Source organism: Salarias fasciatus, chromosome 5 (genome assembly GCF_902148845.1).
Source record: "Salarias fasciatus chromosome 5, fSalaFa1.1, whole genome shotgun sequence".
In the NCBI taxonomy this organism is placed as follows: Eukaryota; Metazoa; Chordata; class Actinopteri; order Blenniiformes; family Blenniidae; genus Salarias; species Salarias fasciatus.
Window position 1 is genome coordinate 14121052 of NC_043749.1, and position 19029 is coordinate 14140080.

A 19029-nucleotide genomic window follows, 5' to 3' on the forward strand; every position below is an offset into this window, starting at 1 on the left:
CCACATTTTTAAATATATCATTAATCATGACATTGAAGAGGACTGGACTGATAACTGACCCCTGTGGGGTGCCATTCTCTGTGTCAACAGTCTCAGAGAAAGTTCCCCCCACTCTAACCTGAACTGTTCTTCCAATGAGGAAATCCTTAATCCAGTTAAGCATCCTCCCCCTCACTCCTGCATCATGAAGTTTAATTAATACACCTTCCTTCCAAACTGAATCATAGGCCTTTCCAATGTCTAAAACCACTCCAACGACAGCCTCTTTATTTGCCATGGCTTTCCTTATCTCAAGGTCAACCTGCAGACACACTCCTGGATACACAGTTTGTAGTGTGTTTGGTGTGCGTGCGCCTCGCGCTGGTTTCGATTCTTCTCCCTCCGGAAGTGTTTTCGTCTTTCCTGTTTGAAACTCGTGTTCGTCCGCAGTGAGACATCTGGCGACTGGAAAACTGATTTTCTCATTTATTTTGATCAGAATCTCTAAAACACAAAAACCCACAACAGCAAGTCCAGCATGAATGACAGTATACCTTTATTACAGTTTTGAAGTCCATGTAAAACAAAGACAGATTTTATGATAAATAAGTTTCACAATTTACACGTATTTCAGGATTTTAAGCCTTTTGATAAAACACCAACAAAAACAAAGGAGAAAGACTCGGAGAATGGTTCTGTAACTGGATCAAACCGAGGTATCTCTTTCAGCTAAAAACAGCTGTCTGGTGATTCAGATGTTTAACTTAGAAGTTGTTCCTCTTTTCACTCCCATATTTAAATCATGTGGACGTCCAGAGCCAACATGTTCTCACACAACAAAGCAATTTAAGAAGCCGAGTCAGTCTTTTTTTTAAAGTTAAAACTCATCCTGGGCCTAAAAAAAAAAAAAAATACTGAATGAGTCTCGATGGTCCCGTGGCACACATGTACGTCGTCACTCAGGTCGTATAAACACAATAAAAAAAAACATATAAATGTAGCATCCAGAGAATGATCAAGAAATCAAATGTCTTTATCTGTTCGTATACTATTCCTTTAACCACTATGAAGGGGTGAAACTGATGAAGTGAAGCTTAGGAATGTATTTTTATCATCCTAAATGGAATGAGCCCCGAACTGGCTTTGATGGTTTTCACATAAAATTTGCACCAAACGGATTTCTTAGAAATTAAAAGTGAAGTTATGTGGTCATGTAGTGCTTTCAGTAGTGGACAAGAGGCACAAAGAGCAAATACCTGGAAGTCTGGAGTCCAGATTGGATTCAAGTCGGCAGGGTTTAGCACAGAATTTATTATCAGCTATTCATTTAAGAAAAAAAAAAACTGGGGATGAGAGAGGGAAGTTCTAAATATAAAAGAAAGATTGTTTTTTTGTTTTTTTTTGGCTAAAAAGTGGACAAAATCCCAATAATGCTGACGTTTTCAAAAGTAAGAGTTCATCCTATAAAGCGTTTGGCTGGAACACCGATCAAACTTTTAAAACCACGCGGATCCAGCTGGAGGGAGGAATCCGTCTGTCACCTTCAGGGTCCGAGCAGCGGGAGCACCGCTGGCCAGTCCTTTACACTCCTGATCAAAACCGTTCATTTAAAACTAAAAAAAAAACAACAAAAACAAATCGCAAACCAGGGCGCGGGCTCTCACTGAAGCAGCTCCTCCCAGGAGATGGGTTTGGAGAAGACCTCGCGCTCCAGCCAGAGGTCGTAGTTCATCTGGAAGTCCTCGGGGAGGTCCACCCGCTGTCCCAGGACGCTCTGCAGGCAGTTGTCCACGGGCAGGAAGTCCGGGTTGCTGTGGCTCTTGTCGTAGCGCCGGCTGTTGAAGCGCTCGATGTTGGCCCGCAGGGCGCACTCCTCGGCCTGGAAGTCCCAGGGCCGGGCGTCCAGATCTGCTCCAGGAACACAAACGGCACGCCGCGTTAACGCCGCCCGATCCCAGTTCGAGCAGCCGCTTCATTCCGGGCGTCGGACTCACCGTTTCCGTACGCCCAGTCGTCATTCAGGCGATGCCGGACTTTCTGGTAGATGGCCGACATGGTCTTCATGTTGCTCTTCCTCCACTGACGCCCCAGGTATTTGGTCTGCACCTTCAGGAGCTTGAGGACGTAGAGCTGCATCATGGCCTGCTTCACCTTCAGCGCCCTCTTCAGGATGGGAGCGGACTTGAACACAACCAGCATCTGATGAGAGAAACCATCACAAGAGATTAGATCCTGTTTTTTTCCAGCTCACATCATCGGTCCTGATAAATCTGCTAAGACATTGACTCGCCATCGTTCTGGAGTGCTTCCACTTGGTCAGCTTGTTGAGGATCCTCAGCAGGTTGATGCACGAGAACAGATTCCTCCAGCAGAACTGATTGTTGTCTCCGGCCTCCTGCGGCACCAAACCCCCCCCCCCAGCACTGACGTTTAGACCTCAATCTGACACCAGCAAGTCAGGGTGGCGTTTTGCACGGAGAGAAAACTCACCAAGCTCTCTGCCGTTAACTCCGGGAGCTCGTGCACCACGCAGTACGGAAAGTCCAGCACGGAAATGCTTCGGAGGAGAGGAAGACATGAAATGAAACCTGAGAGCAGGCTGATCTGATGGATCCTCGCTGTAGCCATTTGATGCGGTTGTGAAAGTACCTATTCTTAGCCGTGATGTAGGACATGATGTTCTGGTTGAAAAACTTGAGGATGAGTGGGATGCAGTTGGCAAACACCAGGTGTTGAGCCATGTACTCAAACTACAAAGAGATGCAGACACAGTTTGGTCAGAGAGGACAGTTTCCTGATAAAAAAAAAAAAAACAAAAAGATAAAATAAAGAGAGCTTTGCTACCTGGTAGATGTGGTTGAGCTTGAAGTGCTTGAGAAGCAGCAGCAGGATGGCGGAGATGGCTTTCACTATGATTTCCTTGTGCCGGTTGACGTCAACGCCGAGCTTCATGCTCTGCAGCACCGTGGTCCTGCGGAGGCAAGCTCACGTCAGTCTGGACCGTTCGAGGGACACAATGAACTTCACCCTGAACAGAACAAAGCAGGTTTATTTGTTGTGTTCAGCGTCTGTTCTGCCACTTACGGCATCTCCTCCGGCAGCACGTCCGCCAGGATGTTGATGGAGTCCGTCTTGGCTTTGGAGGTCGGAGCGGCGGCGAGGAGGATCTTCAGCAGAGCAATCTGAGGGTCGAGGAGACACTGACTGATGAAACAAAGACTCGTTTTTACGTGTAAACAGTGGTACGAAGAGATTTGGCGACATTTAATTCATCCAAAGAAGAAGAGGGCGGCGTCTGTGCAGCAGCCACTCACCATATACTGAGGCAGGCTCGGCAGGATTCCCTGATACAGCAGCTCGGTGGCACACATCTCCACTTCCTCTTCGCCCTGATGACGACAACAAGCAAGCCGTCAAAATATTCTCATCTCGACAGGTTCGGCTGAAACAATCAGACATACCGACTAAAAACAGAGGGTGAATAGATCATTGTGTTCAAAAAATCATGCAGGACATTGTTTTCCTACTTACTCCAGACAAAGGGGTTTTCTGAAACTCTTCCTCCTTTGCGACCTGTATCTCCGCTATGGAGACGTACTTGTGCTGAAAATGAGATGAAAATGGATAAGTACGCAGGACCAATAAATATCTAGGTGAAAACAAAAATGAAAACTGCACGGAGTGTTTACCAGCTTTAAGGTCTTGATGCTCTCGTGAATGGGTCTTGGTAAACCGACCACTGTGTCTGTATCACTGAGACGCACACAGAAGAAGAAAACACCAGAAAATGATTCCAGCAGTATTAGAAACTCCGTGGAGAGGTGATGAGGGTCTGTTCAGTCGCTTCTAATGGGAAAAGCAGCAGACCTACCTTCCAAGTGTGTAACCGATAAATTTACTTCTGCTTGACTCCAGAAAGTTTTCTATATCTTTTTCCCTATTCGAGCAAAAACAATAATGTTAGAAACATAAGTTTTTACTCAAACTTAGTCTGAACAACTTCAAATATTGATTCCAGATCTGTATACATGAAGAGAAAATTACATTATTTACATAAAATATACTCACAGGTAAAAAATACAAATGGTCTCATACCTGACTTTGGGAGCCCAGGGCAGACCTTTAGGGAAGGACACCCGCTCTGACGGAGGGTGGGGGATGGGAGGAGGCATCACCTCGTCCCGTTCTATAGGAAAGGTCTCGGCTTCTATAGAGTTATCATTGTCGTCGTTGTCGTCCTCGTCTTCACGGGAGTCGTCGGCCTTATAGGGGTCCTTCTCGTTGAAAGCGTCCAGGTTGTCTTGTTTGATCAGCGCCTGTGTGACAGAGGAGGAAACAGTCGTGATCCCCTTGTAAAAAACACACAAAATGAGTCAGCAATAATGTATACATGAAACCAATAAATACAGAAAACACACAGTGACTAAATACTGCTAAAATTAAGTTATAAAACAAGTGATTTCCCATAAAATCATCATTGGAGGGTTCTAATAACTAAGTTCATTATTATTTCATTATCAGGGGAATGAATGTGATCATTACTAATCATCATTGACGCGCTTCCTTTAACAAAACATGACAAACAGTCACCAGCTGACACGGTTTACGCCACGCTTTTAGGCTGCTTTTATTTTGGCGAGAATGACCTTGTGTTCACGGCGAGCCCGTTTCTGCTGCTGCTCGATGAGGTCGGACGCCGACGCCGGAGGGGAAGCCGCCCTCATGCTGCGGATGACTCGGATGCTGTCCTCTGGGAGGGGGGGCAGGCCCAGCTCCTCGCGCTTTTGGACCTTAATGTTCTGGAGCTGCTCAAAACCTCCGAGTGTGAACTGCAATGACAGGGTGAACGTTTGAACTCATTATGATTTTTTTTAATTTTTAAGCAAATAGAAGAAAATTTGGCAAGAATTCTTCAAAATAAATGAAACCAGGCAGATGTTTCCATCTCTCACCAGTATGCTTTTCCACAGCAGCAGTAGCACCTTCTTCATTGGGAAGTGAGGAGCGTGACCGCTGCAGAACTTGGTGACCATCCCGAAGAGCATGACAGAAATGGGCTCATTGTTGAACAGAGGAGATCCTGGATTAGTGAAGACAGGGGAATTAGTTTATATATTGTGTGCACGTCTGAGGTGACTCCAGCCCCTCTGATGAAATTTACCCAGCTCTGCTCTGAAGGTTTCCTTGATTATTTTCCACTCAGGCTTGTCGGCCGGCTCGTCCTGTTGGATCGTTTCCACCATCAGGTACATGATGTTCAGCAGCACCCTGAGATCTGTGCTGTCGGCGAGCGAGATGGCCGGCTTTCTGACTGCACTGCTACAGGCGGCGCTGTTACTGAAAAAACAGGCAGGAAATAATTTGAATGTAGACTCTTTAGACAGACATTTTTAGGGTTTAGAAAACCAGAGCACTATTATCTACTTTCTCACAGAGCGAATGCTGGTTTCTTTACAGCTGAGTTGCAAAAATGATATAAAATGATGAGTTCAACTTGTGAGGCTACAAAACAAATGTGACACATACTCAATCTCCATATTGAGCAGCTCCACCAAAGCAGAGAAGGTTCCCACATCAAGCAACAGAAATATGTTGTATCTCATCCAGTGCTGCACCTCAGCCTCAGAGCTGCACTCAGCAAAGGTTCCTGCAGAGAAATAGCATGCATTTATGTGAGCTGCATGGAGATAAACTCAGAATAATTTCTTGAATAACAACTACTCCCGTCGGTTCGAATGAAGACAGACCCTGAGCCATGTAGAGAATAGCTCTTGCAACTTTCAGTCGTTTCTCCCGTGCGATGACCTCCAAACCATCCAGCAGGCGCATGGCGTGAGCCCGGTGCTGAGCCGCATCAAGCTCCGTCCACTTCCTGTCAGACACTAATCCACAGCAGAGATCATAAGCTGTTGTGTGTATGTGCTGCATCTTCAGTCTGAAACATTTCAGTTAGTTTTATTCTCTTTTTGTATGTTTAACTACTTACCATGAGCTCTGAATTCTTCCTCAAAGCACTTCCTATTCAAAGCAAACTCTGGACCTTCAGTATAGCTGTAAAGCTCTGAAACGAACAAGAAGTATACACACCATCAACCCACTAACAAAGTTACAAAAGATTCAAGACAAACTTACTAAAAATGACAACACACCCACCTGACAGCTCTGCAGCCCACTTGTCAGTATCAGAATATTCAAACTCAAGATCTGGAGACTCAGACAGACCCTGTGCACAAGAAGACATCGACTCAAGAAAAACTAAATCAAACTTGATGAATCAATGAGCAACTAAACATTATTCATGCAGACAATTTCACAGCGTCAGTACAATAAGACTGGTGAAAAGTTTTCATAGTTTCTCCCAGAAGTGGAGACGGAACTGGAGCGCATGTGCCGATGAATCTAAATGACATGTTTCAGAAATGTAATTTGGTTTTAGATTATATGGCACAATGCAACATTTATAAGTGACTTCAAATAAAATACAAATATTTAAACATGTCTGTAGTATGTACAAGTATACTCGAGCAACATACTTAACTTAAAATGTCCACAAAAGAACATTAAAATGTCACTATTAAGTAAGAGTGTGTGTGTGTGTGTGTGTGTGTGTGTGTGTGTGTGTGTGTGTGTGTGTGTGTCAATGAGAGCGAGAGAGAGTAGGGAATACATATAAAACTCCACCTAAATAACATAAAAAGACATTGATGCAAACAAAATTACATTCATGCATGTTGAAAAGTGTTAATACATTTTGTTTTCATTTCACATTCAGTAAAAATGTACCTCTGTAAGGTTGTCAGAGACACAAGAGTCGTAAAGAGATGTACATCCCCATGTATCATTACATAGGGATTATGTGGGAACCGGAATGTTTTATCTTTGTACTATTTCTGCTAATTATGCAGTAATACAATCTATAACAGAACAGTTAATTCGCCATCAGCCACCCAGGTTATTGTGTGTATAACTGGTCCTGTTGTGGACTTTATTTGAATGCATATGGGTGAGGCACTGAGCAGTCCTTCAACAGGTCTGATCCACTCTGGCCTGTGGCTGGCGATGCTCAGCTAGCTCACCCTGCTAAACTGCGAAACGCGACAACAATCATCCGGACACGTACAAGTTAGACACCTCGCAGCTGTGTACACTTTAAACGGATTTGAATGAGGTGGTGTGTTGCTGTTGTGATATGTAGGTGATGTGAAATGTCAGTGAGACAGACAGAGCTAGCTGATGCTACAGCAACTACAGGAAAGGCCTCGTCTTTCTGTGTTTAGACGTGAAATAACGGAGGGAACACATCACAAACGGGTCTCACACGTACCTCTGAGTCTTTTCTTGGGTTGCGTGTGAACTCGCCCCGGCCTTTGTTGGGTATCATGGCTCTTTGTTTATTGTTTACAGGGAGCCCACCGCCACCGTTCCCACCGACTTCCATCATTTTATTTGAGGCGCAGTGAGTTATCGCGAGACTACCGGAGTGTTACGAGATTCTGAGACTATGACGTCAGTCCGCATGGACGTGGGGAAGATAGCTTCGGTTCTGCTCATTTATTGTTTTGGATCAACGTTTAACCTTTGTTTCATTAGGCTGTCACTGCAGGGTTTTTTTTTCCTTAATGAAAATTGTTCTTTACTTCGCTGGCCGTGTGTTTGAGTCCACCAGTCTGTGGTTTAGGGTGAGGGTTGGCCATTTGGGTTAACTTTTTCATCACATATTCCCAAATATTTCACCAATATGCTGAGCACAATGCCAAAAAAAAAGAGAGAAAAAAAAAACTATAAAGTTATTCCTGGATAGAGACTGGGAAGGACAAAATATTTAGTGTAAGAGCTTTTAAAGGATTCTGGTACTTTTCCAGGATCCTAACACCACACACAAACACACAATCCTCTGGGAAATGATTTTTCTCAGGCCATTTAAAATTTAGTCAGTAGTTTATTAAAGGGAATAAAGCACAGAATTTTAAGAGTGTATACAGAGCTTCAAACTAAACACTTTCAGTGCTGAAAATATAAGCCTGGGTTGTAATACACATGCTCTTCTACAGAGTCTAGTATTCAAATGCAACTGTAATCACAGTGGCATGTTTTTAACTTCAATCTGACCAGAGTCAATTCACTTGTTCCAATAACGCTTTGGAACAGAGTCAAACCTTGTTTATGACAAAGCTCATTTCTATTAGTTAGAATACGACAGGAGCCTGTTATTCATGTGCTAAAATAACTCTTCAATTTATAGCTGTTAAAAGGAATAAAACTCTGAAGAAAAATACAATTCAAATCAGTCCCCAAAAAATGTACCTCCAGATTATAGAATCAAAATATTGGATACTACGGTTTAGAACATTTTGTTATAATTTTTTACATCCTCTGCGTATAGCAAAATATGAATTTAATAACTTTGTCAGAGCAAAAACAATGAGGATAATTTGGTGCATAGCTATAACTGTGTACTACAGAATTACAACCATGTTGTTCACTGACACACTTGGGAGAAAAACATGTATTTGTGAATATAAATTCATAAGTGAGTTACTGAGCTATAACAAGGCACTGTAAACTGAATGGTAACCATGGTTACAGCGCTCCTGTTGCCGACGATAGTGCCCTTGATGCGTGCCCTTGTCTGAAATGCCGATAAAGCAGTTAGTGCAAGAATTAAAGCATTTTGCAGTAACATGCACTAATATTCAATAAACAGACAAAAATTAGCTTGTTCATTCAGAATCTTTGCAGAAATGACACACAGCATTTGTGACTAGATAACGTTATTAAAGTGTGTGACGACAGGGTTCTGGGCCGAACGTGTGTGGCGTATCACACTGTAACTACAAACATGAAACTTTTAAAAAGACAGCATTTCTGTCGGATGTCAGGACAGCCATTCGAAAAACAGCAGCATTCAGTGCAGCATGTGTTGAAGAGCTTGGAATCCAGCAAAACACATCTATGTGCACAGTGTGGGGTGTGAATTAAAAACAGATCACTCAACTAAAGCATTTAAAACTCTGACAGGTATATAGAGAATTAAAATATGAAATTATGCATTTTGCAAGCGTCACATAACGCGGTGAAGCCTTTCAAACAAAAACATTGTCATTATAAGTGTCATAATACCACAAGACGACAGAAAGTAAAGTTAACAAGTACTTCATTGAACAAAGCGTTAATTTACCAGAGTATTTCAAAACTTAAATTTGTCTTTAACTTCTTATCAATGCATCGAAAAACAGATATCCTCTTGTTAAAATGAAATCGGAGTCATGCGAATATCAAATATAATCACAGACTCATCAGAGCCTGCTCAATGTACAGCAGAGACATACTGTATGGAACATGATGTAAAGAGGAAAATGTCAGTTCACACTGGATTTACCTAAATTACTCAAACTATAGAGTAACAAAATCTCTTAATATACTAACTGATTTAAAGTAGGATTTTACATTTAAAGAATGGCAGGGATATTCGACACGGGTAAATTCAGACAGGGTTGATCCGTTAAAAAACTTATTTACAAATGGTGAAAGCTATTGCATGCCCTGAGGTGCAGAAACTATCCTTACAGACACAAAACCCTCAGGTTTGGACGCTATTTCTCAAGAAAACTAAAGCCAAGCTAACTCTGTTATGGAGTCTGTTGTTATTCCCACATCCGCTGCAGATTAGCCGTAACAGTGATGATAGTGCAGAGGTCAGGACGTTCGGTGGATGGAATGTACAAAGTGAAAAGCAGAAGGAAAAGCAGCAGCGTCTTTTGAAGACTGGACAGTAGAAACGCGCCGTTACCCTCGACGGGAACACAGCTTCGATTTACAGTAGGCTTATCAAGTAGTTATGGCTCATCTGTGAGGAAACATTCACTTAAAATCCAGCAGATTTGCAGAAATTTCTAACTGAGTCCCCATTCCCAGCTACCCACAAACTGGCAAGTTTGGTCAACGAGAAAACATCTGGACCTTGACTTGACTCACCAGTCTGGAATAGGCAGAATGTGTCGCGGACGTTTGATAAGTCTGGCATTTTGAAGTGACCTTTTCACATTACATACACACATACAATAAAATATTAGATTTATCTTCATAGGGGTTTGACTGATACCACATCCACCTGTTCACTCTTAAAAATAACCATAAGCCTCTCCTTTCACAGTCATTTGGTTCAATGTATCAATATAATATTCAGTAGCTAACAAAGCAGGTTAGAACTACAGAGCAAGAAGAGTCTTGTCAGACTGGTGGGAGCAGTTATTACAGTAATTCCTTACAGCCAGCCGGGTGTCGCGTGTATCACACGAAGGAAACGGCAAAAAGAGCAAAACCTGTTGTTGCCACAAAAATATACCTAAATAACAACTGTGCATCTTGTGCAGGATATAAAATATGATGTATATGAATATTTCTTCAGAAGGAAGGACGGGTCCTATCAGGATCTGCCCGCTCACTCGTTTTTACCGATTCAGAGCATCACCGACTAATACCTGCAAAAGAAAAGCAGATATTTAAGAGTTAAACAAAATTCTCTATATTTTGTAATAAATGCTTTTCAACATTTTCTCAGTTTATTTCAGCCCTTTAAATTAGTATTAAAAATTCTTTGAGGTATCAGTGTGGCTGCCAATGTGTGACAGACTTCACATTTTTCTCTATTTTCGAAATTGAGAAATAACATTAGCAATTTTCTCGATTAAAAAGCTTTGTTCAACAAGAAATTCAGAATGTGTAGAACTGTACCTGTAGTAGTTGGGTTTAAAAGGGCCGTTCTTATTGAGACCCAGGTATTTTGCCTGCTCATCAGAAAGCTCGGTTAGGTGGGCGTCAAAAGTTGCCAAATGCAGACTGGCGACATATTCATCTGAAAGAGAACGATTTAGAAAAACAAAAAGCATAAAGAGAAAAGTCAGAACAAAGGATATGGTCGACTAGCTAGAAGAGATCTTTAACAGTGTATGTGTTAAATTATAGCACAAGTCCTCCTGCAGGTAAACTTCAGTGACACAACAATGACGTCAGAGTCACAGCGAGGTGAGAAAAACTGATTTGCTTTGAAATATGTAATGATTTAAAGAAATGTAAATGATACACTGTTGCTTAAACATGTTGTACTGATGGCAGGACTGTGAGGATTTCTTTACACAGAGATTGTTTTGCCAGCTGCGCTGTTGGTTCTGGTCTGAATACAGCTTTAGGAATAATTTATGAGTCATGTACACTTACATCATAAATGCTGTTATAAATAAAACTCATGAGCAGAGTAAATTCAGACATCCATCAAAACACTCCTTTTAAACTCCACCGGTTTGATTTACTGCGTGATATTTCAAGGTTGAGAAATTAAAAAATAATTCATTCTTCTCCTGCAGTGAGTGATGACGCCTGAAATCTCTGAGTAAGAGAAAATAGCTGCATGTCAAAATCCTCACCCATCTTTTTGGGAAGCAAGTAAACATCCTGCTTGTAGCGTCCCTCGGGAGCATTGTACAACTCTATCAGAGCCAGGGCCTGAAACAAAAATAGTGATTAATGCTATAGTGATAATGGAAATTAAAGTGGAATTCAAGAGGAATAAATTCATGTATAATTTTCTGATCACATAGAAATAATCAGAGAGGACATCTGTCACCAGAGGCAGCATGTAGTGATGAGTACAGGATATTAATTACATTTCCATGTCAGATCATGGGCTTAGCTTTCAGGGCAGGAAAATAATTAAATAAAATGGAGACGCACGCACTCAACCACGTGAGCGCCACAGAAACTGTGCTGCGGCTTCATCTGCATTAAGAGTGGAGCCACGTTACCTGAGTGGTGGCCGTGATGGACAAGACAAACGTAGGGACGGTGGAGCAGCTGAGGTTGAGGAGACGTCCCTGTGGAAGACAGCCTCGAATGAATAACCTTTAAAGCAGCAATAATGATACTGTGGCCTGTAAATATTGCCTAGTTGAATGTTAAGTTTTGGTTGCATGTGTAATTTTTCCAGGTACTAACAGTGCAAAGGATTCCAGGTTCAAACTGCATGACATACAAAACATCTGGATATGTCCACTTGCCTCTGCAAGGAGGATGACTCTCTTTCCATCTGGCCAGATGACATGATCCACCTGAGAGCGCACCCTCTCCCACGTCAGCTCGGGGGTCCGCAGACTCGCCTGGGTCGGAGGAGATCATGAGTTAACATCAGAAAATATCTTACACAAGTTTCAAAGTTAGTGCATCTGTGTTTTTGTGAAAGATACGTGTCAAACTGAAGCAGTTTACCACATCAATCTCAGTGTTGGAGTGTCCCATATTGCAGACAATAGAGCCATTTTTCATCCGGTCCAGCTGGTCCCGGGTCACCACATTCTTGTTCCCTATAAAAGAACAGAGTCACATGCTCGAGTCCGCCCCACCTCTCTAACACACGGCGTTATCACGGAGCCCACAGCAACCGTGCAAAAAGGCAATGAGCTGAAAGGCATTAATCGTAGATTGAAAAGCTTTGGAGAACGTAATCCAGTATCGGTGCATCGGTTACCGGTGCATGTGATGATAACATCCACCAGGCGAATGACCTCATTGAGTTTGACCACCCGGAATCCGTCCATGCTGCCGACACACAGGAGAATTAAAAGGCTTAGCATCATCAGGTACAACGACAAACAAGTACATCAATTCTACCGAAGGGTTGGACTTAATCTTGTGTTCTAATTCAACTCGAATATTGATCCAATAATGTGTTTGTGAGACTTTAACAAAACTGCAGCTTCATAATAGTTGGGTTTTATTGATTTTATAATGTCTCTTCAAATGACATATAAAAACAAACACAGTGAGCGTCTTGGTCCTCTCACCAGGCCTGCAGGGCACAGATTGGATCGATCTCCGTCACGTAGACGATGGCTCCTAAAGCTTTCAGAGCAGCAGAGCAACCTTTTCCAACCTGGAAAGAAAAAAGATGGAAGTGAGCTACTGAGAAAATTACAAATTCTACCATACTCATCGTAGAATAGCTATCCAAGAACACTGAAGAGACAATGAAGCAGGAACAGATGTAAAAGTAAAACTGAATGACATGAAGAATTTGCTCAGACAACTGTTCGCAGTATCCACACTCGGTGAACGTAAAATGAATGTTATTCTGTATGATGGTGCTTATAAGTGGATGGTAATCTACTGTACTGGACAGACAGGCCCTAAAAAGTTATGTGAAAAAAGCACAAAAATGGAAATGTGTGGGGATTTTTTAAGTTCCACAGGGTCTAATATGTGATGGCGAGGCTCCACGACTGCAGCTCAGTGGGGGTGATGCTAGTCTGAGGAGATCCATGGAAGGAAAAGTACTGATTTGACAACATATCATCGACAGCCGACGTTCACTGACGCACATGGGCAGTGAAAGCTGGCCAACATTTACAATCCGACAGATAAAGTTTGCTTCGTACAGAGCTGAAATAGCGGGATCTACACAATACTGGGTGGGTGTACTGTATATATTCAACGCTCTGTAAATCTTATCTAATGACAGCTGTCTGTGGTGTCAGATTAAGTAGTTTGTGGGATTTCACTGTTGTCAAGTCTTTTCACAGCGATGTGAGTAATCTTAGGAGAGCGTAAATGTTGGTCGTGTCTCACCTCACCGTACCCACATACGACCACCTGTTTGCCTCCGAACATGACGTCTGTGGTTCTCTTCAAGCTGCAGGAGTTTGAGACACAAAATTATCACATTTTTAGAAGTGTGGGATGAAAGTCCAAAATCTGGCATGTCTTCAATAAAATGTACAAAAGATGGAGGAAGCCTTAAATAATCTGTGCTGCTACATGTGAGGATCGTTCAATCTTTCTTGTACTTTCATGACTCTGAAAGTCTCGAAGCTGAAAATGGTACACCTGCTACGAGACAGCTGTGTACCTCGTTGATAATTAATCAGAAAGAACGCCGATATGTGAGAAGTGGCGAGCGTGGGAGGCGCCGGCCCATAGCGGAGATGTGCAGAAGCAGCTAAAGAACACCGCACCACTCATATAATGGCGTGGTGATAATTTAACAGCCTGGTTATAAAGGTAGCAGATGGCTGCTTCGCTTCGAGAAATTACAGTTTGTAAAGGACGACTCAAAGCAAACAGTCTGGAAAAATCTGTTCAGGTCTTTACTGGTTGTAGTTTCTGCAGCAGTGTTTCATGAATTTGTTTGCTCGTTTGTTTTTTCCACAGGAAATGGCACCTCAAATAATAAACATTTCTCTATAGTTAGTTGTAATTATGTGATTACTTTGTTTATAGCTTGATGACGAAGGAAAGCTTAGCACTGAAGTATGAAAGAGGCAGCAGTAAAACTTAAGTATCGACTGATTTGAGGATATTTTATTTGTAGCAACTGAGGAAGCTCAACGCTGGACTGAGGCCACGGAGAGCGGCTCGTCTCAAGTCTCTCTCAGCTCACGCAGAGAAAATAATCTGACATCAACCAAACTCTCTAAAACACACAAAATCACTTCTTCCCATCTGAGTTTGGACTAACCCCAAGACCTTTCCAATGACCAACACTGAAAAATTACAACCTTAAACCTCAGATAGGACCTGAGACCCCTCTTCCTTTGAATCCTTTGAGATGTTTGTGTTAACCTTGAGTCAGCCTGCATGGCACAAGCGAATATAAACAAGACGCTCGTGTTTATACGCGAGCAGCACTGTGTTTTAGTTGAGGCCGACTCACCCATCCAGGATGGATTCTCTGCAGCAGTACAGGTTGTCAAACTTCTGCTTTGTTACCGAGTCGTTCACGTTCATCGCAGGTACACACAGTTTTCCAGCTTTAGACAGTTGATACAACCTAGTCAGAATAAGGCATCAAAGTTAAGAGAAGAAAGATTTAAAAAAAAATAAGTATCAACTAATCACAAAGAAATTAATTACCTGTGGACACCAGTGACGCTCTCCTCTACAATGCCTCGGATCTTCTTGAATACATTTGGGTATTTCTTGTACATCCAGTGAGTCAGATCTCCACCATCATCAAGAATCTGAGGGGAGGCAGAAAAAAAGTTAAATGTGACCCTTTAAAAAAAGATTGATATAAGTCAGACGAATGCTTGATTCTACTGACAGGGCAGCTGTTCATTTGGTGGTTTCATGTGAATTTAAAACTCAATTTTTGGGTTTTTAGAATTAGGGATTCCTTTAGAAAAATAATAGAAGCCAATTTCTGACATAAATTAAGAAAAATAAAATTCTAGCTTGTTTCATGATATCCTGTAAGAAACTTTTGTTAAGTTTGAAATATTAGGGGAAAAAAAAAACCTAAGCAATGATCTATTATGATTGTCCTGCTCAAACAGAGAAACTTTTCCACAAACCATGTTGGGCTGCCAGCCCTCAGTGTTGACACAGCGGTCAATGCACCACCAGAAATCATCCTCGGACTCCCCCTTCCAGGCAAACACAGCCACACCTGGAGCACGACAAAGGGGCAGATATTCCCAGGAACCAATCAATAACAGCATGGAGAAACCCTCTCCAAACTGCTGGAATGAGTGTGAATCCTACATTGCTATGTACACACTAAGCTTAACAAAGCACGTTAGAGTAATGTTCAGCCATGAAAGACATTCACTCTGTGACTATTCTTCGGTTTAATAAACAGCCCAGCATGTAACAGTCTGCACTGCTATGAATTACTGTCGACACTAATGTAACCTCTTCACTTTGCCTGAGCTCCACTGAGCGGGGAATTGCTCAGCCTGGCAGATCAGGAAAGGTCTGCGGAGGATTTTTAGTACATACTTGAAGCGTCACATAGCAACCGCAGACAAAATGGCTCAAGGGGCGCTGTTCTTTCACTCAATTGGAGAAATTTATCTGACCCCATTATCTCTGCAGGGCTGAGTTCTCAAGACTTTAAAGAACATTTCCATACAGTAACCTTGGTGTTAAAAGACATAACATGCTAACACGGCGAAGCAAAACACTGGGCAGTAACAGGGTCGACTATCATTTATAGTAATGTAAAAGTGAGATGTGCAGGATTTCAGAGAAAACAGAGAGCAAAACAACACGTGTATTCGGCAACACAGAATATCTGTATTCAGTAGCTACAGATGGGATCACAGGAGGGGTGACTCATTGCGTTTCTGCTCCAAAAGTGAATTTGTCATCTCTCTTGCTTACCTGTTTCTGACAGCGCTGCGGCTACTTCGTTCTGCGTGGAGTAGATGTTACAAGCAGTCCATCGGCACTGAGCCCCGAGTGCCACCAAAGTCTCAATCAATACCTAAAGAAAATATTGACAATGACATTAAAGCTGTTATATGAACAGAAACTGCATATCAAACACGCATTATTCAGTCAAGCCCTCTGAGCCTGCTCTGTGCATCTTCTCTATGTAGCTACACACTTTAAACTATTCCAGAGCTTTAGTTGTTATTAACTGGTGAAAAACAGAAAACCCCACAGCAGATCAGATTCCTTGGCAGGTCCGCCTCTCCTGGTCAAGCTCAATGTCAGAGAGAAATCTTACTGCAGTCTGTGCTGTGATGTGAGTGCAGCCCACAATCTTGGCACCGGCCAGCGGTTTCTCACTCTGCGCTCTCTTCCTGAGCGAGATCAGCGCCGACATATCTGAAAGCAGGATACCATAAAAACAGTGAGAAAGAAAGAATTCAGGAAATCACCAAGGTATAAAATAAACAGAATTTATGCTAGCTAAAAAAAAAAAAAGATCTTCTCTATTTTCTGTCCAATTGTGAAATTTGAGGGCCGCTTCCTTCCTTACCTTGTTGTGCGATCTCAATCTCACGTCTGCCGAATTCAGCCTGCTTGATGTTTTTCACACAGAAGTCGGTGCTTCCCTTGCTGTTGACCTGCGTTTTGTCCCGTGGCGAGGTCTCATCATCAGAGCTGTCTGTATAAGATGCAGCTGTGATGTAAACAGTTTTTTGGAAAAAAAAAAAAAACACAGAAAAGAAGATGCCAAACTGTATGAACACCTGAACTGTGCCACAGTTATGTTTTATTTAAAGACCAAATATAGAAGTATGAGGAAACTAGGCATCATCAGGGTTGGCAAGAAACGCGATGCTGAAACTTTAGTCGGTGGAAAACCCAAATGGCTATTGAATTTATCATCTCCTTTTTCTGATTTTTTTTTCCCCAGACTGCAATCTCCTGGTATGTCATGTTTTTGGCGATAACAATAAACCAAAGCAAAACACTATATTCTGCATCTTCCTCACCAGAGCTGTAGCTGTCTGTTGACGACTGAGAGATGGAGCGGGACAGCGAGCGACGCCCTGCCTTGGTGGGGAACCTGCTGAACTCCTGCTTGTCCTCCACAAACTGGATTTGCTGAAAGAAACCAATAATAACACAATACTGTGAGTGATTACATATCACGATTAGCTTAATAGAGTATAAAATCTTATCTGAAAACACCCCAGAAACCTGAAAAGACAAGCATTGTAAAAACCCGACGCTCACGAGGCCTTCCTGTCTGGAACTTCCACCTTTTTCATGTCAATCATTGTTTTGGATTCTTTCCAACACTGTCTAAAAAAACATGAATTTGAGGTTAATTTGTGACTCTTAAATTCCATGAACATGTGAACGTGTGTGTGCTTGCTTGTCTCTTGGACTGCTGAACTGCCTTCCCCAGTTATCATGTAGATGTATGGGGGGAGGTAATCCTAAAGAGTGTGTGTTTGTGTGAGTGTATATGTAGCTTTATAGGTTTTCAATCAAGAAGATGAAATAAAGGTGAAGGTATCAAAATATTTTATTAAACAATACATTTCTAGAGAAGCTTCTCTCAGTAGGAATCAGTAGAAATGGTCAAGATTATGAGGGCAGATGGTGTGAGTTTGTGAAAGAGGAAAAAAACTATATTTGTTGTGTGAAGATAACTTGTTGTCTTGTCAGCTAAGATTTTATCATAGGAGGAACTGGACTCGTTTTCGTTCAGTGACTGCATAAATTCAAGTACCATGACCATGTGTTGACGTCCCTCTAGGTCCTGTATCGCTATTTTCCAACATGCAAACATCTTTGTAGCTCAGCACTTTTATGGATTGTTTCAGTTTTTTCAGAGGCTGCATCTGAGCTTGAAAATCAAAACCAAAGAAAATGTATGACATTCAGAAAAACTGACTTCCCCCTGATCTGTTTTCATAGCTCAATAGGTACACATCATTAATGGCTCTCTGATTCAATCCATTTACCATTTATTTTCCCAGATTAGAGCGTCAGCAAGCAAATCTGAAAAAACATAACTTTGGTTCGATATTGGTTGAACAGTCTGTCTCTTGTTTAGAGGTTAAGGACTGAAAACAATCCACATGCCAGTGAGATAAAATGTCAACAATAATCAATGTTTAGCTTTCTTTGGAAAGCTAAAATCACAATACACTACATATTTCTCTGGGCCAGACAGTCTAGCTGTCTGGACTAAACCATAACCATCGCTATATCGCAATCTAATGACTGTTGTAGCGTAAAGGTCGACCAAGAAAGAGGATGTGAAACAATCTGAACACACTGCCTCGCTAAGAAATGACGTGAGCTCTATACATGCTGGGATTTCACATTAAAACACAAATAGAATAGAGACTGCACTGTATATAAAAGTGGCCGGTAGGCCTGCACAATATATCGTTTGAACATCGCCATCGCAATGTGCACATGTGCAATAGTCACATCGCAGGATGTGCAATATTTTTTTATTATTATTAACTTTTGTTTTGCTTCGTAAAAGCAGCAAGCTGCTCCATGCTCTGCACAGCTGCACTCTCTTCCTCCCTCCTGCTCGGCACTCACCGCCCCCCTCCCTCCTCCACAGCAGAGAGGAGAGGGGAGGGGCCGCTCTCAGGTCCACTCTGAACACAGGCGACATGCAGGAGGAAGCGACGAAGGATTTAGTCCTCAAAAGAAGGTCAACATCTAAAATTTGGATGTATTTCGACTGTAAAAAAAGATGATACAGAACAAAAAAAACGTTCTCTGCCGACAGTGCCTCGTCGTGGTTGCCTCAACACGAGGTAATACGTCAAACCTGTTGGACCATTTGAAACGCCA

At 42.2% G+C, this 19029-nt stretch overlaps 2 protein-coding genes across 4 annotated transcripts in view; both read right to left on the minus strand.

Annotated features, from left to right (window-relative positions):
• Window positions 1-19029, minus strand: part of LOC115389164 (S-adenosylhomocysteine hydrolase-like protein 1) — a 30976-nt gene that overhangs the window by 9569 nt on the left and 2378 nt on the right. Inside the window, exons 2-17 of one of the 3 annotated variants that reach the window (XR_003931551.1) lie at window positions 17196-17307; window positions 16736-16879; window positions 16481-16581; window positions 16132-16234; window positions 15321-15415; window positions 14881-14987; window positions 14681-14797; window positions 13597-13660; window positions 12816-12904; window positions 12500-12570; window positions 12241-12335; window positions 12033-12131; window positions 11781-11849; window positions 11403-11481; window positions 10714-10834; window positions 9924-10460 (exon numbers count right to left, since the gene is read on the minus strand). Coding sequence is in view for 2 of the 3 variants with exons in the window: in XM_030092611.1 (XP_029948471.1) it covers window positions 10454-10460; window positions 10714-10834; window positions 11403-11481; window positions 11781-11849; window positions 12033-12131; window positions 12241-12335; window positions 12500-12570; window positions 12816-12904; window positions 13597-13660; window positions 14681-14797; window positions 14881-14987; window positions 15321-15415; window positions 16132-16234; window positions 16481-16581; window positions 16736-16879; window positions 17196-17307 (1473 nt within the window). In the remaining variant the exon portion in view is untranslated. Of the gene's footprint in view, window positions 1-7903; window positions 10461-10713; window positions 10835-11402; window positions 11482-11780; window positions 11850-12032; window positions 12132-12240; window positions 12336-12499; window positions 12571-12815; window positions 12905-13596; window positions 13661-14680; window positions 14798-14880; window positions 14988-15320; window positions 15416-16131; window positions 16235-16480; window positions 16582-16735; window positions 16880-17195; window positions 17308-19029 lie in introns of those variants that run through there. The other 2 variants (XM_030092612.1, XM_030092611.1) reach the window with 2 other exon arrangements.
• Window positions 512-7444, minus strand: strip1 (striatin interacting protein 1). Its single transcript, XM_030092608.1, has 20 exons — window positions 7304-7444; window positions 6133-6202; window positions 5966-6040; window positions 5727-5861; window positions 5506-5626; window positions 5141-5316; window positions 4932-5059; window positions 4626-4808; window positions 4075-4295; window positions 3851-3916; window positions 3669-3732; window positions 3511-3582; window positions 3294-3368; window positions 3064-3161; window positions 2824-2950; window positions 2629-2729; window positions 2470-2536; window positions 2270-2374; window positions 1974-2178; window positions 512-1887 (listed from the first exon to the last, which is right to left on the minus strand). The coding sequence occupies exons 1-20, from the start codon at window positions 7418-7420 to the stop codon at window positions 1640-1642; spliced, it is 2454 nt and encodes an 817-aa protein (XP_029948468.1). The 5' UTR covers window positions 7421-7444; the 3' UTR covers window positions 512-1639.